The sequence below is a fragment of the Amblyraja radiata genome, chromosome 19 (assembly GCF_010909765.2).
Source record: "Amblyraja radiata isolate CabotCenter1 chromosome 19, sAmbRad1.1.pri, whole genome shotgun sequence".
Taxonomy (NCBI): Eukaryota; Metazoa; Chordata; class Chondrichthyes; order Rajiformes; family Rajidae; genus Amblyraja; species Amblyraja radiata.
The window spans coordinates 11,880,151-11,905,291 of NC_045974.1; the positions used below are offsets into that span (position 1 = coordinate 11,880,151).

The window sequence follows — 25,141 nt, forward strand, 5'->3', positions numbered from 1 at the left end:
TCAAAATGCTGGAGTAAATCAGCGGGTCAGGCAGCATCTCTGGAGAAAAGGAATGGGTGGTGTTTCAGGTGGGGAACCCTTCATCAGGTCTGATGAAGGGTCTCGACCCTAAACATCACCTATTCCTTTTCTCCAGAGATGCTGCCTGTCCCGCTGAGTTACTCCAGCATTTTGTATCAACCTTCGGTGTAAACCAGCATATGCAGTTTCTACTTACACGTGGAGGTTTGCACCACTTAAACTTCACATTTATGGAAGCAAGTCTATACTGTCCCTTAGAAAAACCTGCAGATGCTGGGAAAATGAAACAAATTTAATGATAAAAAGATGGAAGTAATGGTTTTTGGTGGCACCACTGGGGCCCCCCCTGTAGATCTGGGCTCCCTGGCCCAGTATATCAAACCAAGCATCACAAACCTAGGGGTTAAATTGGACCCTGAGCTTAAATTTGACAGTCAGATCAAGGCTGTTGTTAAATCAAGCTTTTTCCATTTGAGGCAGCTGGCCAAAATAAAGCCAATTCTGTCAAGGCAGCACTTTGAGACGGTAATCCACGCCTTTGTTACCACTCGGCTGGATTACTGCAATGCACTGTATGTGGGGGTTAGTGGGTCCTCCATCGCCCGTCTCCAGATGATACAGAATGCAGCTGTACGTCTTTTAACTGGCACACGTAAACATGAGCACATTTCGCACATTTTAGCCTCACTTGCCTATTCAGTTTAGGATCCATTTTAAAATTCTTTTATTTGCTTTTAAATTCATAAATGGTCTTGCCCCGCCCTACCTATCTGAGCTTCTACACCCTTATACACCCGCCCGCTCTCTCAGGTCAGATAATCAGCTGCTCCTGAGTGGGCCAAAAACTAAGCGGAAGCTCAGAGGGGACCGTGCCTTTGCTGTGTCGGCACCCAAATTATGGAACGATCTGCCTCTCCACATTAAACAGGCCTCTTCTCTGTCTGTTTTTAAATCTCTTCTTAAAACACATCTCTTCTCCGTGGCCTTTGATACACAGTAAGATGTCGACTTTATTTGCTTGATTGGTTTCTTATTTTGATTGCTTATTGCATGGCTATTGTTTTTACTCATGTTTTATGTCTTTTGATTTATTGTTGTATTTCATATGTGATTTATGCGCCTTATGTGAGCTGTTATGTTATGTTCTGTTATGTTGTCTGTTTATGATGTCTTGTTTTTTCTTCTGTACAGCACTTTGGTCAACATTGGTTGTCTTAAAGTGCTTAACAAATAAAGTTGGATTGGATTGGAAATACAGAAGATAGTTTAGATATAAAAAGAACGACACAAAGTACTACAGTAACTCAGTTGGTCAGGGTCGCATCTCTGGAGAACATGGTTAGGTGACGTTTCAGGTCAGGACCCTTCTTCAGACTTTTTTTGGATCACAACCTGAAACATCGCCTATCCACGTTTTCCAGAGATGCTGCTTGACCTGATGAGTTACTCCAGTACTTTGTGTCTTTTTATGCAAACCAGCATCTGCAGTTCCTCGTTTCTACTTCTCGAATTAGGTGTCGATGGCTTCTCTCTCCACAAATGCTCGATCAGCTGTCGAGCTCATCCGGACTTTTCTGCTTTTATTTGAGTCTACTCTGTACTATTCTTGATTAGTACGGACATCAGGGGTTATGGGGAGAAGGCAGGAGAATGAGTTTGATAGGGAACGATAGATCGGCCATGATTGAATGGTGGAGTAGAATTGATGGGCCAAATGGCCTTATTCTGCTCCTTGAATTTATGAACTATTGAGTTACTCTGCCTCGTTATGAATGAGACAGGCCTCTCAAAAGAGAGAGGCTTCAAAGATTCCATAGTGCCATTCAAAAGTAGGCACAGTCTCGTGACCTGTCAATCAACATCACTGATCATTTTCACATTGGTCTCTGAGGGAACCTGCCACATCTTAAGTAACTACACATCATTGTCTTTGATGCGTGTGGCGAAGGCTTGAACATTCATCCCAGTCTTACACCAAAAGCTTCACATCCAGCACACCATGAAACAACACATCACAAAGCCTCCTGAGAATTAATTTCAAGTTAGTATTTGGCCTCATGTTCTTGTGTCACCACAGACTCCAAAGTCTGAGACTTTTGTCGCCACTTTGCCCAATTCTCGTTATTTTTTATTTAGCTTTCTTGTGGGGATCTAACTTCCTGCTGTGTTGCCTGGAACAAGATCCCTGCCACCACTGAAAACCACAACATATTTTTTCCCACTTTTGGAGGCATCGCAGGCTCGAACTTCACACTGCGGCGGTTGTTATAGGCGACATCGTCAACCTCTTTCCAGAGGATAGCAGGCTCTTCACTGAACCTCGGTACGTGTGGCAATAATAAAACAAAACCAATGACACAAATCATTCTATTCCAGCCATCGCTGCATCGTCAATGCAGACCATGTACTGAACCTGGGCTGAGGTCTGCACAGCACAGCCACGTTGCTGGTGGTCACCTCAACACAGTCCCATCGACACCTAATTTTATCTTCTCCCTATCAAACAGCAGGTTGAATTTTCACATTATATGATCACTACCTCCTAGGGATTCCTTTACCTTAAGGTCCCTGATCAAGTCTAGTTCCAGATCCAGAATTACCCTTTCTCTAGTTAAGTCGTCCACAAACTGTTCCAAGCCATCTTGTAGGCACTATACAAATCCCTTCTCTTGGAATCCAGTAGTCCTAACCTGATTTTCTGTCAATGATTCTGTAACACGTTCATGCATTCACCTCATTCCAATGAAGGGTTCCAGACTTGAATATCCTAGTCCCTACAACCTCCTCCAAACCGAAACACTTCCAGATCTCAGTGCCCCTCCAGTTCTACCTAAGTGTGGCGTGCCATTCAACTGCACAGTGGCACAGTTGTAAAGTTGTTGCCATACAGCGCCAGAGACCAGCTATGGATGCTGTCTGCACGGAGTTTGTACGTTCTCCCCATGGGTTTTCTCCAGGTGCCCCGTTTTCCTCCCATACTCCAAAGACATGGAGGTTTGTATGTTAATTGGCTTTGGAAAATATACTAAAATGTCCCTAGTGTGTCGGATAGTGCTAGTGTACGGGGTGATCACTGGTTGGCGCAGGGCCTGTTTCTGCTCTATATCTCCACATCCCTGGAGAACAAGGATAGATGACATTTTGGGTCCTGACCTTTCTTCAGACTCAGAATGAATTAGGTTTGATCCTTGGTTAGAAAATGGAACGGGACTGGAAAGTTGAGCAGACCTTAAGTCCATGTATTACTAAATTCAACCCCATAAGGCAGGATTATATTTTTGTGTATGTTTCGTCGATGTTAATCTGGATTCAGCCTCATTCCAAATGAATCAGAGAAAAGTTGGTTCCGATTTTCTAATGAACTACATTTCAAGAGAAAAAAAAATTAGACAGCAATTCACATACCCAAAGGATGTCCCAAAACGCACCAGTGACTGAATTTACTCTCCTTCCTGTGAGAAAATGGAAATGAAATCCCACAAGCAGCACTCCAGATAACTGATGAGAAAATTCACTTTGCTGTCGTTGGCTAGAGGATAAATACCGAACACCAGGTTGCTTGAAGGACTTGGTGCTCTGCGTCCAATATCATCCGAACATTTAAAGTCCTCCGAATATAGACATCGGCTCTCAGTTCAACATCCCATCCTGAAGAGGACTGCCTGACAGCTCAGCACTCCCTCAGCACTACACTGAAGGGTCTTCCTCGCTCAATCATTTCCTTCCTGGGTCGCATATCCCACTCGAGGGATTGAGGAGAGAGAGGAGAGGTGCCAAATATTACAGTGGGTCACTGAGGGCTTAATAACAAGAAAGTAATCATTCAGAAGGCCGACTAGGCACTCATCAGAATGGCCCCACTGATTAAGGAAAGGTCTGCTTTGGTCCATTGAGCAGGTTGGTAATATTAATAAGTAATTATTTCATTGTAACAATTTTTTTTTAAAAACACACTCTCATTCCATTCTTCACCAGCATAGGCGATGGTCTCTTTATTGCAGCTAAAAGTAACTGTCAATTCTATGGGTTAACTGGAGTAGAAAGGTCACTCCTTATTTTGAAGATAGACATAAAATGCTGGAGCAACTCAGCGGGGCAGGCAGCATCTCTGGAGAGAAGGAATGGGTGACGTTTCGGGTCGAGACCCTTCTTGAAGAAGGGTCTCGACCCGAAACGTCACCCATTCCTTCTCTCCAGAGATGCTGCCTGCCCAGCTGATTTTCTCCAGCATTTTGTGTCTATCTTCGATTTAAACCAGCATCTGCAGTTCCTTTACTCACTCCTTATTTTCCTGGAACGGGTGATATCCTGGAGTCCTAGCACACCTTAAAGTCACATTATGGCAAAACGATGAAATTGTGTAAGTGACACAATAAAGTAGCAAATATAAGTGTAAATGCACAGGCGGGTTAAAGAGCAAATATTTTTTCAACTGATAAACCAGAAAAAATGGCTGGTAGAGCTGCTGAGACCTGGTTTCGATCCTAATCCTCAGGTACCATCTGTGTGTAATGGGCACGTTCTCCTTGTGACTGTGCGTGTTTCCTCCGGGTGCTCCGGTTTCCTCCCATATCGCAAAGACCTGCGGGTTTGTAGGTTAATTGGCTGCTGTAAATTGCCCCTAATGTGTAGGGAGTGGATGAGAATATGTGATGAAATAGAACTACTGTGAATGGGTGATCAATAATCGGTGTGGACTCAATGGGCCAACGGGCCTACTTCCATGCTGTATCTCGAAATCTAACTACATTCCCATTTTTGGCCTGGCCACAGAAACATAGAAAAACAGAAATTTGTCATACCCTGTGTTACATCCTTCTACACTAGTCATCCCAGAAAGGAAATATCTTCTGTTCCAATGTGTGTTTTCACTGCAGAAAAGGCCAAAAGATGGTAATCAAATGTTCCAGCAACTGTTTACACTGCAGCTCACTTTAAAAGACAATACTAAGCTCTCACTATGTGTTAGCTTTAAATGAAGAGTGCCTTATACTTAACTTGGTAAAAAAAAACCGATGCCAGTATAATCAACAGCTTGTCATTGAAGCACTGGGTCGTTAAACAGTAGTGGTACACATATCTCCAACATGCTCAAATTTCCTCATTTCCTTTGGCTTAGGTGGTATTTTGCAACGTTGAGCACAGAACGCACAAATTGTCCTTGTGGCTATGTCTGAGCATTGCATTCCTCTGCAAACTGAGCTGCCAAGGACTGCAGTGAATTCATTGAAATAGCAAGGTCGTTTCTACAGATGCAGAACTGTGCAGCCCCTGACCTCAAACATTGTCTTCCTGTCCATAAAAATCAGAATTGCTTGCTTTTGAAAGGTAGGGAAGACCATCTTCTAAATATCTGCCAGCTTTAATTGCCACATCAGCAGAACAAAACCATGTATCCTGCTGCAACCTTGATTTAACTCTTCTCTATTGTTGCTTGTGCTAAAGCCGAGCTCCTGATTTTACACAAACGTCAAGCTCACTCATTCCAGCCAGACAGGAGGCTGCCGGTGAAACCACAGCAGCCAGACCCTAACAAGGGGACTCATTGAAACCCAGCAGAGCCCAATAAATAATGCCTGCTTTAGAGTACAGCTTGTTGAATACTCCACAGAGAGTGTTGGGGCACTGGGATTAAACGAGCTGGAGATCAGAGCAGGCAGCGAGAGCTTCGTGCAGAAGACAAGGACAACCTGTACCTGGACAACCAGGTCACGTCAATATTTGCACCCGATTCTCTGAGGTTTTTTACTTTAGATATAGTTTAGAGATGCGTCGTGGGAACGGGCAATTTGACCCATCGAGGCCATACTGACCATCCATTCTATGTTATCCCACTTTTGCATGCACTCCCTACTCAAGGTGCAATTTTTACAGAGGCCAATTATCTACAAACCTGCAGTAAACCCCTCTTATTTTATACTCATATGGATTCAGGGTTGACTTTCCATTCTGTTTGAACTTTAGCTTCAATTGTTCTAGCCGCCTTTTACTGTGGAAATCAAAATATTTTAATGTACTTTTTAGTGAGGAGCAGCAAATTAAACACCGATATATGGGCGGCACAGTGGCGCAGCAGTAACGTTGCTGCCTTACATCGCCAGAGACCCGGATTTGATTCTGACTATCGCTGCTTGTCTGTACGGAGTTTGTACATTCTCCTCGTGGCCCGTGTGGGTTTTCTCCGGGTGCTCCGGTTTCCTCACACACTCCAAAGACGTACAGGTTTGTAAGTTAGTTGGATTGGTTAAATTGTAAATTGTCCTTAGTGTGTGTAGGATAGTGTTAATGTGCAGGGATCGCTGGTCGGTGTGGACTTGGTGGGCCGGTGAGCCTGTTTCTGCGCTGTATCTCTAATCTAAACTAAACACTGTATGTGTTGGAATTATAGTAAAACCTGCTCTGCCTTAATGATTTTGGAAGTTTCTTCAAGTTAAAATCTGCACATATTCACACTGCAAACTACTTATCCCACTGCTATGCACGTCTGACCATAATTTGCCTACATTTCTCTTTTTTATATCCATCTGGATTCAGAGTTCACTTTCCATTTTGTTTGGACTTTAGCCTCCATTGTGTTGGCTGCTTTCTACTTTCCACCGCTGTGCCGCAGAATGCCCAATCACCACTCGCTGGCAGCCGCTTCCATCCCTCACTCTCAACCATCCCAAGTCAGCTCATTAGAACCGTAAATGCCAGCCAAGGTAAATACCGACTGAAGGAGCCATTGACAGCTCTTGTCCAAAAACCACAAGCTGGTGGAATACTAGAGTGCCAGTGATATTATTCCAGGTGCGCTGATGAAGCAGAGAACCAGCCTCATAACTCCCAGTGCACACAGCCCAAGAGATTGGAAGCAGTTTGGCTCCAGTCGTTTGGCAGCGTTGGATGCAGAGCTGGGCTTGTACACCACCTCCCATACAGAACCGAGCAGCCAAGTGAGCATGCTGGATAGTCATGGCCATACTCCGAATTTTACTTTGGTCTCAGAGCAGTTCCCACCCATCCCCTCGACATCCACATGGCACATGAGAAATATGGCAATGGGCTGAAGGCATTTTAATGTCAACAGCATTTTCCGAAGAGCATCAAAGCCAAACGCCCTTGTGACACAAGGCGATGATTTATCTGCAGCTTGTGGGAGTTTACTAACTGGCCCAGAGTTAGGGGCAAGACGGTATTGGCTGTAAAACTCTTTGGGACTGAGCTGTGAAGGCTGAGATATAGTCATACGGTCAGACAGGGTGGAAACAGGCCCTTTGGCCCAACTTGCCCACACCGGCCAACATGTCCCAGCTGCACTGGTATACAATGCTATATCCCAGATATACGCATTACATTCCCCTGTTTTAAAGATCTAGGACGTCAATCTGTGTTCTAAGTTTGGAGGGAGGGGGAGGAGAGAAGGGGAAACAAAAGGAGATGCATCCAAACTCACACCCAACCTAGAGGAGCTCTCAGATCTTTCAACAGGTCCATTTTCTCCCCCTGCTCAGTACATGCTGGGGCCACTTGCTTCTTGGAGTCACTGATTAATGTCAGTCTGGCTGGGGGAGGAGATGGGAGTCAATTGCGTGGAACAGTATAATTTAAAATCAAGATGTTCGCAGGGCAGTTTCACAGAGGACCGTTGGACAGTGTTCTCTGTAAAATTGTTAAAATTTCAGCCGCTAAGTTTACCGTGTTTACACGGTCCCTCCTAATTCAAAACAGCTTGGAACAAATCTCAGATCTGTAGCCGCAGAAATAGCAGAGGTCGAGAAACCATATTCAAAACCGGCAACTGGGTGAACCAGACACAATTTTTCCATCTGTTCTCATCAAGCCGACAAATTGGAAGTCATCAGTTAGTGGCAGGGTGATTTAACAAAACGTCGGCACATGCAAAGGTAACTCCACCCCCCACCTTCCGACTGATTGAAAGAAATGTGGGCGTGGCAGGAAGTTCCCTCAGTGGTAAAACAGTAAGCATGCACATCACCAATCCACGATTCGTGACCGAGACCCGTTGTTTAGTTTAGAGATGCATGCTTCAGCCCATGCCGACCAGTGATCCCCGCACATTCACACTATCCTACACACACTACAGACAATTTACAATGTTTTTACCAGGCCCATTAACCTACAAACCTGTAGATCTTTGGAGTGTGGGAGGAAACCAGAGCTCCCGGGAAAATCCCAAGCAGTTCATGGGGAGAACATACGTGCAGACAGCACTGGGGTGTCAGAGGTCTCTGGGTACAAAGACATGGCCTCTGTTGTGAACAGACCATTCTGTATCAGGATGAGGGAGGTCACATGATGTGTTGCTGAGTTACAAAGATACAGGGTGCAGAATACAGCTCTCAGCATTATAGCACAAAGTCGACTGGTCAATCAGCATCTTGGGCGGAAGAGGAATCATGGTGCTTTGGGTCAAGACCCTGCATCGCCTTGATTTATTGATGGCACTATATTGCAAGGTAGCAAGGAGTTTAGATAAAGCAGTAGCATTAACTAAATTACAGAATTAGACTCTGCAACTGAATCTATGACATTTAAGAGATGTGGACTGCAGCATTGTGCAACCTGGCTTTAGTTGCTGAGGTAAAATTGCAAATATAAACTCCCTGGCTCTGCACGGTGCTCCATCTAACTTTCTGCAGGATGACTGGGATTTATGTGCAATATCAAAGACTTTGAGTAACCAAAAAAGCCTGTGGTGGTGTCATTTTATAGAATCAAAACATTTACATCATATTCCCTCATGGATAGATGTTCACCTGCTTTCATCTCACAGTTTAAAACTGGTTTAAAAACGGAGTTATGTCTACTGATGGAACAGTTTTTATGGAGAATGAATACCCTTGGCACTCTCTAGATCCCCACTTTTCAACAATTGGCTAGAGTTCAAGTTTGCCTTGAGAAGGTGGCTGGTCTTAGAATCCCTCACAAGAAAAGTTCAGCTGAGCTTCAGACAATGCTAGCCTGTTTTTCCATGAACATCCATTGATCTTTCGGACCAGGAGAAGCTTGGAGGTCCATAAGGTCCACCCAGTCCATCTCACCCACCAAAGACAACAAGCATTTACCCATGAGAGATGCAAAGTGCTGGAGCAACTCAGCGGGGTCAGGCAGCATCTCTGGGGGGAAATGGATGGGCGATGTTTTGGGTCAGGACTCTTCTTCAGACTGAAAGTAGAGGAGAGGGAACCAGAGGTAAGAAAAGCAGGGCCACAACAGAAGACCAAGGAAGGGTTGAGCCCATAATGGTCCATTGTTGGCTGGGAGAGAGGTGATAACAAAGGGATACAAGGATGCGAACTATGGAACTAGCAGGACGGCTTGTGTGGGGAATAATAGAGTGAGAGAGAGAGGGAATGCAAGGGTTACTTGAAATTAAAGAAATCAACTTTCATACCACTGGGTTGTAAGCTGCCCAAGCAAAATATGAGGTGCTGTTCCTCTAATTTGTGTGTGGCCTGACTCTGACAGTGGAGGAGGCCCAGGACAGGAAAGTCTGTGTGGGAATGAGAAAGGGAGTTAAAGTGTTTGGAAATCGAGAGGTTGTGCATCTCCCTTTCTGCAATACCGATGTGTTTCAATACATCATTTTTTATTTCCCTGGATTCCTTATTTTAGTTTAGTTTAAATATACAGCGTGGAAACAGGCCCTTTTGGCCCATCGGGTCCACGCTGACCAACGATCCCCGCATATTAACACCACCCTATGCCCACTAGGGACAATTTAAAAAATATATTTACCAAGCCAATTAACCTACAAGCCTCTATGTCTTTGGAGTGTGGGAGGAAACTGAAGATCGCTGAGAAAACCCACGCAGGTCATGGGGAGAACGTACAAACTCCGTACAGATTGCACCCGTAGTCGGGGTCGAACCCGGGTCTCCGGCACTGCATTCGCTGTAAGGCAGCAACTCTACCGCTGCGCCACCGTGCTGAAGCTTCAATAACCTTCTCCACGGTAAATAAAGATGAGAAATATTCATCTAATGCCTCGCCCAGCTTCAGTGGCTCCACACATAGATGCCCATGTTGATCCTTAATGGAGGTTATACAGTGGAAAAACTCCAACCAACAGGCAGCAAAGTGGTTGAATTATACTGAGCAAATTAAGAGAAGCAGAAAATAAGGTTGCGGCCAAAAAGAGATCAGAGCTGGAGAATTCTTTAATGCAGGGCAATACGGTGGTGCAGCGGTAGAGTTGCTGCCTTACAGCGCCAGAGACCCAGGTTTGATCCTGACAACAGGCGCTGTCTGTATGGAGTTTGCATGTTCTCCCCGTGACCATGTGGGTTTACCCCGGATGCTCCAGTTTCCTCCCACACTCCAAAGACGTACAGGTTTGTCGGTTAGTTGGCTTTGGTTAAAAATTGTAAATTGTCCCTAGTGTTTGGGGTGATTGCTGGTCGGCACGGACTCAGTGGGCCTAAGGGGCCTGTCTCCACGCTTTATCTCTAAACTAAAACAGTTGCTATGCTGTTTCCTTCTCAAAAGCCCATTTCAGGAACAACAGGTTTCATTGATATTGTGAGCACGTTGACATTTAAAGTCTACTTATGGGATGACAATCAATATTGTTTACTTAACTGGAGATTAGTATTCAGTTAAACAGCATTGGCAAAGCTTGTCAATACAAGCTCAGATCAGAGCAAAAGTCACAGCACCTTCTTATAATTTGCTCAGCTTACATTGGTTCCAGTGCTATGTTTTTATGCTTGTATTGTTAATTCAGTCAGTGTGCTGCCTCTCCATCACTGAAGTCCCAGCACTCAGCAGCTACTCCAACAACAGAGGACAACTGATATCGAGAAGCTAACTGATTTCATAAGTTATAGGAGCAGAGTTTGACCATTCAGCCCATCAAGTCTACTCCATCATTCAATCATGGCTGATCTATATTTCCCTCTCAACCCTATTTTGCTGCCTTTTCCCAATAACCCCTGACATCTGTACTAATCAAGATTGTGTCAACCTCAGCCTTAAAAGTATCCATTGACTTGTCCTCCAGAGCCACATGTAGCAATGAATTCCATTGATTCACGACCATCTGATTGAAGAAATTCCTCATCATCTGCTTTCTAAAGGCTCGTCTTTTTATTCTGAGGTGAGGCCTCTGGTTCTAAACTCCTCCACTAGTGGAAAAATCCTCTCCACATCCACATTACCCAGGCCTTTCACTACTTGGTAAGTTTCAATGAGGTGCCCCCTCATCCTTCCAAACTCCAGCGAGTACAAGCCCAGTGCCGTCAAAGGCTCTTCATATTTCAAGTGCTTTTGGGAAAGTCCTTCTGCCTTCTGAAAGTCCAGATATAACACATCTACTGGTTCTCCCTTATCCACTCTACTAGTTACATCCTCGAAAAATTCTATAAGATTCGTCAGACATGATTTACCTTTCATAAATCCTAATGTGAATTTATGGAATTCCCTGCCACAGAGGGCAGTGGAAGCCAAGTCACTGGATGGATTTAAGAGAGAGTTAGGTAGAGCTCTAGGGGCTAGTGGAGTCAAGGGATATGGGGGGGAAGGCAGGCACGGGTTATTGATAAGGGACGATCAGCCATGATCACAATGAATGGCGGTGCTGGCTCGAAGGGCCGAATGGCCTCCTCCTGCACCTATTTTCTATGTTTCTATGTTTCTAAATGGATGAGACCTTGAAGTGTGATAAGGAATTACATGGGCTCCTCTCCACCGCCCTAGTCCCCCATGCAAGTTAATGATTTTAATAATAAAAAAAAGCAATCAAAATTCCACTCCACCCAAACTTTCCTTTGACAGCCTTTGCAGTAGGCCCGATGGAAAAAAACAGTCCATCTGACGGAGAATGTCCTTTCCCCTTTCTGTTCAAACTTCCAGCCAAAGCCAAACTAGCCAGCGCTTCTCATTCAAGCTTCTCATCAGCGTTTCTCATTCAAGCTTACTGATTGCGGTTGTTCAGACTGCGGGCAACAGCCGAGACTGAAGCAGAATGATCCGTCTCATTCCTCATTCCACGGTAATGGTGAAGGTAGACAGAAGAAAGACTTTGAAGAAGGGTCTCGGCCCGAAACGTCACCCATTCCTTCTCTCCAGAGATGCTGCCTGTCCCGCTGAGTTACTCCAGCATTTTGTATCTATCTTCGGCGCAAACCAGCATCTGCAGTTCTTCCCTCCCGATAATGGTATAGAAACCCCACCACTTTGTCTGCAGTAATGCAGCACGGAATCGCCACACTAGTCATCCGGAGATTACTGGCTCAAACCCCACTGTGACAACTTGACGACTCTTAAAACAAACCCAGAAACCCAGAAAGTAAAGCTGCAACCAGACAACGTGGCCTCAACACCATCAGAATGATGCAAGATCCCAAACTGCCTATTAACCTTTAAAGAAAGAAACTAAAGAAACTTGTTGTCCTTGGCTTATCTGGTCCATATGCGAGTCCAACCGACATTCATCTCAACTCGCCTCTGAACCCGCCGAGCAAAACCAAAAGTTGGCAATAAAAGCCAGTCTTGCCATTGATGATGTGCTCCTGAAGAAGCTTCCTTTTAAAAGTCAAAACTTTGTGGTAAATATATTTGCAATGGTACTGCGTATATTTTCCTAGCAAACATTTCTAGCCGACATTTGACCACAGCAAATGAATCAAACTATCCTTTCATCTTCAAACTTAAAAACATTTGCCTGAAAAATTACTGTTGGCAAAGCCACACGACATCCTTCCAACATCTACTTTAAGCTCATTTAAAACAGCCAGGTCAATACCAGTGCAGGAAGAGGAGGCATTGGAATCTGATGCAGAGGTTTAAGTTCTTGCCCATTGAAAACAGTGACAGAAGCTACTGGACACAAAGTGCTGGAGTAACTCAGCAGGTCGGGCAGCATCTCTGGGGGACGTAGATAGGCGACATTTCAGGTCGAGACCCTTCTTGGCGTGATGAGATGTTAGAGGCATTATACAAGATAAGGGGTTGTGCAATCTGAAGTATAAACAAGACAATATTTGACTGAGGCTCGAGAAGGGATAGAAGGGCAAGGAGTCACTAATGGATTCAGACCCAAGCTATAATCAAGCCACACAAATTGATTCCTTGCTGTGCAGATGATCCAGACTTCAATTACTACTCGTGTAAGAAAAAAAAAAAAAAGAGTTTTACTCTCAAAGGGACTGATTATATTAAATGCATTTTTATCTGCAGAAATCTCAGGGCAATTGTCAAACACAGACAGCTTCGAAGTAAAGACAGTGTTTTTAAACTCCAGTCTTTTGGCCAAGCCTGCAGCTCCCTGCATAGTTTCCAGACTCTGTACTCTTCAACTCTGGCATGTGCGATGCAGTAATTGCTTGCATGTATTTGGAAGAAGAACAAAAGCTAAACGGCCTCCAGCGAGTGTGACACACAGCAGCCACCATGCACAGTACAATAACCGATCGGGCCACAGGTTCTGCATTCACTGAGCAGACAACAGGGTGGACATTTGGTGGAGTTGACATTTTTTTTTTAAAGAAATGTGTGTCAATTAGCAGTCAAGTCGATGCTTCATCATCCATTCTGTCACTTTATAGAATCAAACAACATGCCCCATGGTCTAACATCAAGCGGCTGATAATAACAAATACTTTGTGGAATAAATGGTGGCAAGTAATGGCACTCTCAATGGCCTTGTACCTAAATACTGAAGACATTTGCATGCACTTTGTTCACAACATTAACGGTAGTATAAATTAATTTTGTTCATTTAAGACCTTCATTAAAATATTAAGCTACATAGTTTTGAGAGGTATAGCGTGGAAACAGGTCTTGAGACCCACCAAGTCCACGCAGACCATCGATCACCCATTCACACTACTGTAGTTCTGTTACCCAATCTTCTCATCCACTCCCAACACACACTAGGGGCAATTTGCAGAGGCCAATTAACATACAAACCCGTACGTCTTTGGGATGTGGCAGGAAACCGGAGCACCACGCGGTCACAGGGAGAACGTACAAACTCCACACAGACAGCACCCGAGGTCAGGATGGAACGTGGGTCTCTGGCACTGTGAGACAGTAGCTCTACCAGCTGCGTCACTGTACTGCCCCTCACACACCCTTTCATGGACTGATGCAACTTTAGTATCATTTGAAGCCCTTGTAACATGACTGTAAATAACAGCAGAGAGCGCCAAAGTGGGTTTTTAGAAATGACTCCATAAATAGCCAAGAACCTCTGCAGAGACAGGCTATACCATTTATCAAATGTATAGAAACTCAGAGGAACAAGAAGGATGAAATATACTGGGATGATTTGTTTTAAAAAAAACATGCTTATATTTGAACAAATTTGAACCTGTAGCATGTGAATACTGAGCACAATAATGCAATGAATTTCACTGATGCTGCCACTGATTATAATCTAATTTCACAACTTGGTTTCCCACGTGGTGAAATCTGCTGGAGACATAAAGTGATATAACATGGAAACGAGCCCTGCAGCCCAACTTGTCCAAGTGGACCAAGTCGACATAATGGTCTAGTCCCATTTGCCTGCATTTGGCACATTGCCCTCCAAACTGGTTTCGATCTATATCACTGTCCAAATATCTTTTAAACATGGCAATTCATGCACTTATATGACATACTCCGGCAGCTCATTCCAGATTCGGAATACCATCCGAGTGAACAAGTTGCCCAAGATCGTGCCTAAATCTCCCCTTCCTTCCTCCTTAGGCCTATACCGTCCAGTTAGAAATCTCTAACCTGGGAAAAAGATTCTGAGCGTTCACTTTATCCATACACCTCGTGATCTTGTAGATTTAAATGAGGTCACCCCTCAGCTTCCTATACTCCAAAGAAAAATGGGCCTCTCCCTATAACTCAAGCCCACCAGTCCAGGCAACATCTGGCGAATTGTTTCTTCGTCCTTTTCAACTTTACAATATCCTTGCTGCAGCTGGGCATCCAGAACCGCACACAGTACTCCAACAGTGGTCTCACCAACGAGTGGTATAACTGCAACATGATGTCCCAAGGCTTGTCCTCATTACCCTTCCTAATGAAGGCAAGCGTGCCAACCGCTTTTTTCACCATGACAGTCAGGGATGAAGCTTGCTTCGGCAGTGACCAGGCCTCACAGTGGGGTGAACTCATGAGATATACTTCATTTACAGTGGAGTCCAGGACCGGTTGGGAGCGCTGTCCCCCGTCCTCAGGGCGCATGTGCGGTGGAGCTGGCGATCCCGGGGTTGGCCCGGCAACTCAGTCCTGGTTTCGTAGAGGGAAGAATGGTGATCTCAGGCTACCCCGTGCAGTTCACCTTTGCTTCGCGAGGAGGCACGGACGTTCTCCGGTATACCCTGGAGATCTCAGGTTTATCCTGGCAGCTCAGCTTTGGGCTTGAAGTGATCTGACTCACCCCTTCGAAGGAAGATGCACCGATACTTCCAGTTCCCAACACTCTCCAGGGCTCTACCATGCACCGTGCAAGCCCTGCCTGGCTTGACCTACCAAAGTGCAACACCCCACACTTGTTAGAGGTAAATTCCATTGGCCAACCTTCCCAATCTAGATCGAACCACCTTAATTTCAGCTTCTTTAAAATTTCACAGCCAAAAGAATGCAATAGAACACGTATATCTGGCTTTGTATACATTGTGCAGGAGCAAGGCAGGAGCTAGGCTGAAACCACCCCCCAACCATATTTCTTCTTCACTGAAGTCAATTTGGATCCTTGCTCACTGCAAACTGAAGACTGTGAGAATTGGCACGAACCAATGTGTTAAGTGGATGATTCAAAGTCCTTTAACAATCTGCTTCTTGGGAAATGCAAACCTCTCATAAATGTGTAGCCTGTTTTATGTATGTCAGCAATAAGAACATAGTATGAGCTGGACTATCCACAAGATTTCATTAAATGTTACATCAGGAAAATGGAGATACTTCGGAGGATGTGAATCTTCAATGATTCAATTGTTGTTTATTATCACCTACAGCATACCAAGGTACAATGAATTTCTTTTTTGACATAGTTTAGTAAGATTATTGCCATACGCAAGTACAATCCCCAATTAAGTACATAATGCATAGAAACAGCCCACTGAGTCCATATGTAAGAGTCGCCAGGTTTTGCACCATTTTCCAAGTCTAGGCTGCAGTTGGTTGATCTAGGCTGCGGTTCTTCTTCAGACAATAAGTTACTGTGGTAGGCTAGGTGCATCCCTGCTTTTCATCTTACTCTGCCTTCTGTCCTCTCACCAGCTGCTCATTTGTCAACCAAAACTCCCCGTTCTCCATGACCGTTCTGCTCAAATTCCCTTGTTAACAGATTTCCGTTCAGTTCTATTCTCAACATAGCCCGTTGATAGGATTGACGGTAATTGAATGTGCTAGATTGAAGCAGCCAGAAGCTGGTGTGGAAAAGTGCAAGTATCTAGGCGTGTTCAAGGGAGTGGAAATACTGATAGTAATCACCCAGAGCGTTAAAACCACACGTTTATGTTGCAAGAACACGGATGGGTCTCAAAGGCTACGGCTCACTTACGGCTGCCTGTGAATGGAAGATGGAGTAAGATTTACACTGAGGAACTAAACAGCCACATGGAGGACAGACTATAGATGCAGGGAGGAGGAAAATACTACTATTCATAAATACATTGAAGCAGAGCAATTAATAGATTGGGTTTCCCATTTGTTGTGGACAATTTGATCCAAGACTTCATTTTCTTTGAGAACAAAACTCGATCAATTTGAGAGTTTTTCAAAAGATTAAATGATCGTGGAGATTTCCAGTAGGAGGAGAATCGAGTGCCAGAGGCCACCGCCTCAGAATAAAAGGGCATGCCTTTAGAATGGAGATGAGTAGGAATTTCTTTAGGCAGAGGACGGTGAATCTGTGGAATTCATTGCCTTAGACGACTGTGGAGGACGTCATTGGGTATTTTTAATGTGGAGATTTATAGGTTCTTGATTAGTAAGGGCATCAAAGGCTACGGCAAGGCAGAAGAATGCGGTTGAGAGGAAAAATAGATCAGTCATGGTCGAATGGCAGAGCCAGCATGATGGGCCGAATGGTATAATTCCGCTCCCATGCATGTCTCATGGTCTTAAGACTGATAACGTTTCTCTCCTCGGCTGTTTGTTGGATTAGTGCGGTCACTCAGACTAAAACCAGGCAGCACACAATATGCAAGACTTCACTTGCTGCCTGAATTCAGCAGGTTAAAGCTCTGAAAGGAACCAAAACTCTTCGCATTTGGTCCCTGATGTGATATAGCCGCCCAGCTGTGAGAAACCCGGATGAATTATAGGGAATTTCCCATAATCCTTGCCATCTCCACAAGGCTAAGAGAAAGAGAGCACTCAGCTAAAAACATCTACTTTCAACTCTTGCATCTGGGAGCGGCTAAGCCCTTCAGTTATAAAATATTAAAGAAAAACAAACACGAAAAGGGGAACATTTTGGGAGAAGATTAATCAAAAGTAACATGCCTTACTTTTGGCCATTTCTCACCAAACTACAAAGATAAGAAAGGCATCTAAAATGACATATTCTAAATGCATTTTAAACCGGCGGTTTTGACTTCCTTTTTCCATTAAACCATTGATTAATTCTTCAGACCAGTCACTGGGGGTTTGTGCCTTTCAAGTCTTTCGCATTCTGTCATTGGAAGCCTTCTGAGACTCGAGCTCTCTTTCCCTGTTGTTTTCCCCCTTTATCCCAATGATTTCTTTGTCGCTACTTTGTCAACGTGCAACCTGAACTCGTTAAAAGTATGAAGATCGCTCATCAAAGGAAGTGGGTCACGTTGAACAAGGAACGGAGGGGGGGGGGGGGGGGGGGGGGGGGGGGGGGGCGGGGGGGAGACAAAGACTGACAGATAGACAGAGATAAGGGCCCATAAGCATCATTAAAATGATACAGACCTAGTTGCTCTGCAAGAGAAAGTCAAAGGTTAAAGTGTTTTATTGTCACCTGTCTCGAAGCTGAACAATGACATTCTTACTGGCAGCGGCACAACAGGTATGAAGATAGACACAAAAAGCTGGAATAACTCAGCGTGTCAGACAGTGTCTCTGGAGAAAAGAACTAGGTAACGTTTCAGGTCAGACTGAAGAAGGGTCTCGACCTGAAATGTCACCTATTCCTTTTCTCCAGAGACGCTGCCTGTCCCGCTGAGTTACTCCAACTTTTTGTGTCTATCTTCGATTTAAACCAGCATCTGCAGTTCCTTCCTAGATATGGAGACATATACATACACATATTCCTTTCTCCATGTGTGTGTGTCTGTGTCTGTCTGTATATATACATACACACATATATACATACACACACACAAATATAAATATAATAGTGCAAAGACAAAACAAAGTCCCCAAGTCTATGTAGTCCTGAGCTTATTTGGAGGTTGTAGTGTTTAATAGCCTGATGGTTGTAGTGAAGAAGCTGTTCCTGAACCTGGACTGTTTTCAATCTATTGTACCTTCTTCCCGACGACAGGAGTGAAATGAATGTGTGGCCAGGGTGGTGTGTGTCCCTGATGATGCTGGTTGCCTTTTTGAGGCAGCGACTCCTGTTGATCCCCTTGATGGTGGGGAGGTCAGTACCCGTGATGGACTGGGCAGTGTTCACCACTTCTTGCAATCTTCTTCATCCCTGCACATTCGAGTTCTAATACTCTACCAACACCCAATTAATTTTATTCTCAGTAGAATACCGAAGTTAGTTAATCAACTCTTGTCCTCTGTTGAACGCATCAATGCTAGCTGACATTTATTTAGCTCCAAGCTCCCAATCCATAATTATGTTTCAACTTGTTCATAAAATACGGTTGGCCACATCAGTGGAATGATGGTCCGGAGATCCGTCACCTAACCCCATCCCAATTCATTCAGGAACGTTTTCCACCACGGTAACACCATGGACAAGTTCCTTGGACAAGTTCCTTGGACCAAACCTGTACAGACAGGCAGAACTAACAGAGTCACTACACGACCATTGGGTTTTTGTCAGTTCACCTCCTGCATCAAGCTCAATCCTAGTGCCTGTTCTTAACCAGTCTTGGCAATAGGTGGGCTTTAAGCCCTTTCACCGGTGGATAAACTCACCAGAGTATGGGGGAAAGAGGAGCACTCAGTCTTAATTTGAATGTCTAATGCCCAGTACTGAACAACACAAAAAAAAGATTGAATTATAGGAAAGAGGAAAAGAAAAAACCTGCAGAAAGCTGGGAATGGGAAATAAAAATAGGGAATGCTGGAAATTCTAGGGCGGCACAGGCATACAGCAGTCGAGTCACTGCCTCACAACGCCAGAGATCCACCTGGCCTCAGGTGCTGTCTGTGTGGAGTTTGCATGATCTTCCTTTGTCTGCTTGGTTTTCTTCTGGGTGCTCTGGTTTCCTCCCACATTCCACAGACATGCAGGTTTGTTGCTTCATTGGCCTCTGTAAATTACCCCTTGCGCGTAGTGAGATAATTAGTGTGAATGGGTGATCGATGGTTGAACTTGGTGGGCCGAAGGCCCAGTTTCCATGCTGTATCTCCGAACTAAACTAAACTCAGCTAGTCAGGCAGCATCTGTTAATCTTTCTACAGATTTAGCATGACCTGCTGAATATATCCAGCATTCTCTGTTTTTGTTTTAGATTTCCAGAAGTTGCAATTTTTTGATTTCATGGACTTTCTGTGTGTGCATGACACCTTGCTCGGTGTTACTTTGCTTGTGGTATCTATATCCTCGGGATTCATTAGAGAGCATGTTTTAGTAGATCTAAAGGATGCCGCTTGCTTGGCACTTCCCAGCCCTGAAGAAGCAGTAATCCCCGCAATATTTTGCAAACTCTAAGCCAACTTGACATACAGTGTAAGCTGCCGAGGTAAACACAGAGAGAGCAAGGCCAAAAAGGTGCATTAAACTAACAGCAGCCAAACCCTTCAGAGCAGTCAATGTAGGTCACAGCTGGCCAACAGCTGTAAGCAGAGAAATTCCACAGGGAGAAGGTAGAACGCAAGAGCCTTCCACTTGCAGCAAATGACGGTCCGCCTGGGAATATTGCGGGGTCCTGTTTCCGCTCAGCTTGGAGGCTCGCTGGTACGCGGCAGCGGGGAGATTCGGGCCTGGGATTTCTGTGCACCGTGATTTCAGAGAGCCTTTTCCAATTAGAGCTCTTTCTCTCTCTTTCTCTCTCTCTCTTTCTCTCTCTCTCGTGCCTCAAGATCCAAGCAGATTTTTGCAGCTTAGCAGCAACAAGCTTCAAACGAGTTGCTGTGAACAGCTGGAAACCTATACTAAAGGGGATTCAGCAGAAACTTCAATCGGCAGGCCGCGGCAGCCTTTCTAATCTAAACAGGCACCCTGTTAACTTCAGCGTCAAGAATGTGGCAAACTCACTGAAATTGGAGAGGCAGGGTGCTGCCTCCAAAGGGCATTTGTCTTCTCTCTTTTCAAGGCCATCCTCGATTCAAACTAACTTGAAACTTGTATATAATACCTACACCACACTGCCTCACCCCAGTCACTCTCTCTTCTCCCCTCTCCCGTCAGACAAGAGGTACAGAAGTGTGAAAACGCACACCTCCAGATTCAGTTTAGACACAAAATGTTGGAGTAACTCAGCAGAAAAGGAATAGGTGACGTTTCGGATCGAGACCCATCTTCAGACTGGGACAGGTTCCTTCCCAGCTGTTATCGGGCAACTGAACCATCCTATCACCAACCAGAGAGTGGTCCTGAGCTACTATTTTGACTACCTATTGCTACCTAGCTACCTATTTACTACCACATTGAAGACGCTTGGACTATCTTTAACCGGAGTTTACTGAACTTTATCTTGCGCTCAATGTTATTCTCTTTATCCTAACTTTGTACACTGTGGACGGCTCATTTGTAATCATGTATAGTCTTTCTGCTGACTGATTAGCATGCAACAAAACAAAATGTTGTTGTACCTCGGTAAACGTGACAGTAAACTAAACTAAATTAAAGAGTTATAACCATAGAAGAACATGGCAATACCCGTTTACAGCGTAACTCCAATAATCCGGCAATTCAATTGTTCAGAAATCCTCAGGTTCTCGTGTGCGACTCAATGTGAGCTGGCAGGCTGAGTGCAAGTACATGGAGTACATGGCCAGAGCTCACGGCTGCAGCTTTAGACAGGTTTGTGGTCCAGAATACCAGGTGTCAGAGCATGGAAATAGGCCCTTCAGCCCAACTTGCCCACATTGGCCAACATGTCCCAACTACACTGCCTGTGTTTGGCCCATATCCCTCTAAACCTGTCCTATCCATGTACCTGTCTAAATGTTTCCTAAACAATGCCATAGTTCCTGCCTCAACTACCTCTTCCGGCAGCTCGTTCCATACACCCACCACCCTATGTGTGAGTAGGTTATCCCCCAGGTTCCTATTAAATCTATCCCCCCTCACCTTAAACCTATGTCCTCTGGTACTTGAATCCCCTACTCTGGGCAAGAGAATCCATGCATTTGCCCGATCTACTCCTCTCATTATTTTGTACAGAGATGCAGGCACGTTTGCGGCTGGAGCCAAAGTCTGGACAATTTTCTGTTCCCTATAAACTCACCGGGTTCATTGGAAATCTTATCACACTACTGTGTAACACTTTAAACAATGGAATAATAGCGTTTGGGTATTAATAAGAGTAATATCCAATAGTCTGACAAATCTGCTAGTTCTGAAGCAAAGTCCCAACAAATGCTTCATGTCAGTAACTGAGCAACTCAGAACAGCCGGTTGATTCGGACATCTTTCAATTAGCAGTACTGATTAACCAAGGGCAAACATTATGTTCATAAATTGCAGAATAAGGTCTATCGGCCCATCATGTTGACTCCGCCAACCCCTGTACTAATCAAGAATCTGTCAATTTCCGCCTTAAAAATATCCAACGACTTGACCTTCACAGCAATGAATTCCACAGATTCACCACTAAAGAAATCCCTCCTCATCTCCTTTCTTAAGGTACGTCCTCTTATTCTGAGGCTATGGCCTCTGGTCCTAGACTCTTCCCTCTAGTGGAAACATACTCCCCACATCCACTCTATCCAGGCCTTTCAATATTCGGTAAGTTTCAATGAGGTTCCCCCCTCATTCTTCTAAACTCCAGTGCGTACAGGCCCAGTGCGGTCAAAAGCTCATCATATGTTAATCTAGAGAACTGCGAGTCATTGCAAATTCAGAAAGGCGGACAAATAACACACAACTTTTTAGGCAGATACAGAGCCATATCTCTACATACTTTGCTGGAGAAAAATAACACGTTAATCGGGTAAATCTTCAATCATATCGCCTGGTTTTTCCAAAGGCTGGCTCAGTGTATAAAAAGCAAACAATTCCGCTGAAGTGAAAATATGTTGCTGTCGTCAAACTTTCAGAGCACATTTACCCTTCTAGAAATACCTCCCAATATTTGCTGATCTCTGCTCTAACTGTTCCAAAGTCAAAGACAACAGTGTATGTTAGTATGACTCTCTTTACCTCTTGGCTTGAATTCTCGCCAAGAGAATTGTCACGGAATTCTTGACACTTCTTCTGCACAATATATATTACATACAAAATTACCACGCCGTGCACTCCTTGCATTGGCCATGAATATCCCGCCAATGCGGTATAATCATCCATCCCGAGGAATTCAAGGAGAAATGAGGAGACGGGCATTTCATACATTTGGCTGAAGGAGCTAAAGGAGAAATGGTTAAGAGAGATAACGCAGTCTCCCTCAGCAAAGATCTACGATTGCAACACAAAAGTAAGCCAAGGAGCACATTAGTCATCAAAAGTTCCCCAGGCAATCAAACTCCCAGCTTCAGTTTCATACAGAACCATCTGGTGCAACAAAAGGCTTGGGTTTATCACGATTGCTTGTTCAATCTAAGAAGTGTTGAAATATCGTGTGCGCTGACACTGCAATTGTTTACTGAACACCCTGGAAAAAAAAAATCCAACAGACCCAACCACCTTATGATATATTTTCTGTGCGCTCCCCTTCACCAATCGCCTCAAATTAGTCCCAGCAGGGAACATCAACAGCACATCACTTTGTGCAATGTGAAATCTCCTTACGCTGCCACAACTTCAAGTTTGGAAGGGAAGAATCCTTAATTGTGCCGCTGATCTCTTTGTCACGTGGTTAAACATTTTGTGCACCCTCCACCGATCAAATCCTGCAGGCAAGCTCAAGACGACATAAGCCCTGCAGCCAAATCACTGCCTGTTTATTTTTCCTGGGAGGTCTACAAAGCATTGAAGGGATTTTCTTTCCTGAAAATTGCCAACGCTTCATATCAGTAGAAGATGAAATGTTTTTTGCATTAAGCTCAAAGTGAGCACGGCTTCCTTAAAAGGAATTGTGGAACGTGTTCAGACAAGTTGGTTGAATTGCCGACATCAGTACAATTAGCCACATCTCCCCTACCTCGATGATCCTGTCGTGAACTTGGAGTCCATCCGGCTTGTTCGCGGGTCCATTCTCCGTGACTTTGGAAACATAAATGACTTCGCTTGTAGAATCGTCCTCGCTGTTCTACAAAGCAAAGCAAGGGGAGAGTCAGAAGGGGAAAAATCCCAAGGGGAACAAAACATGGAGACACAGGGAACTAGATGCAAGTTTAGAAAAAGAAAGTGCTGGAGTAACTCAGCGGGTAAGGCAGCATTTCTGGAGGACATGGATAGGTGATATTTAAGGTTGCTTAAACTCCAGGCTTCATGGACTGAACATCTGTATTTCTACCTGCAGGATAGAACTAGCGTACGGCTGTTCGCTGGTCGGCACGGACCCGGTGGGCCGAAGGGCATGCTTCCATATTGTAGCTCTAAACATCTCTGGTGAAGTTGATCACACACAGGGCTGGGATGTGGGGTCAGAATTTGGACAGAGGGAGGAGTCTAAAAATGTAGTGTTTATAAAATGGAATCAGCAATATTAATAAATGCACCACAGGATTTATCTGGGTCTCTAAAAACCAAAATATATTGATGTCGTTACTTTCAACAGAACCACGGTCGTTAGGGTGCCTCTGCTTCCTCAGAGCCAGAAGGCTGTGGGCTGAAAATCTACTCCAAGGATATGAAATGTTAAATCTATTGGGATCCAAGTCTATCCTTTAAACTAGAGGACTGAGAGAGAGGCCCAAGTCAATGTTGGGGTTAAAGCAAGGAGCTTCTCTAAATCACCTGGTTATTCTTTAACCAGCACGTTTAATAAATCAGGTCACGTTATTACGTGAGATTTTAACGTATGTAAATTGACTCCCGAGATCCTTACATCTCATCAGAACTTCACTGGTGGTATGGAGTGTTGGGACATTTGGGGCCACCATACTTAGTTTAGTTTAGAGATACAGCGTGGAAACAAACCCTTCGACCCACCGTGTCTGCGCCGACCAATAATCACCCCGTACACCCAGTTTTACCCTTCACTCTAGGGACAATTTATAGGAGCCAATTAACCTACAAACCGGCAAGTCTTTGGAATATGGCAGGAACCCGGAGCACCCGGAGAAAACCCACACGGTCACGGGGAGAACGTGCAAATTCCATACAGATAGCACCCATAGTCAGGATCGAACCTGGGTCTCTGACGCTGTAGGGCAGCGATTCTACCGCTGTGCCACCCTATTGCTGGTGAATCTCTCTTTGGATAACAAAACCCAGGAATGCACACGTTATTAACTTCAATAAAACAGCGTTGAAAGTACTCCAGTTATTTATTTTTTTTCCAGAATTTGTTGCGATTTGGGGAAATTTATCAAACTTTATGTTGATTCGCCCTCGTGCCAATAATTGCGATCTGTATTTGAGGCGAAGAAGGAAAAGCGTGCAAGTAATTATTTTTAACTCGCAGTTCCTCAGTGCCTCTGCTGGCTGCTCTCAAACTGGAATGCTGCTCCAGAAACACACCTGCACACTCCGTGACAGATCAGAATGTCAAAAGAGTTGTTTAAAATAGCTCACTGATGGCAACTAAAAATAGGATGGCGGACAGAAAAGAGCATCCATTAGTCTAAGAGGCCAAGTGCTGCATCTCTAACACTCCCTCTTGTCTCAGTAGAAGTATAAAGTCAGGACCTTCTCTTCCAGTCAATCATTCAGCCAGTCAATTGAGTCCCACCAAACAGAAAAAACATGTTACAA

General features: G+C 44.5%; 1 protein-coding gene across 2 annotated transcripts in view; it reads right to left on the reverse strand.

Moving 5' to 3' along the window:
* pdzrn4 (PDZ domain containing ring finger 4) overlaps positions 1-25,141 on the reverse strand; it is a 331,311-nt gene that overhangs the window by 285,153 nt on the left and 21,017 nt on the right. For both annotated transcript variants that reach the window (XM_033037672.1, XM_033037673.1), the window contains exon 3: positions 23,424-23,531. In XM_033037672.1, the coding sequence (XP_032893563.1) occupies positions 23,424-23,531 (108 nt within the window). The remainder of the gene's footprint in view (positions 1-23,423; positions 23,532-25,141) is intronic.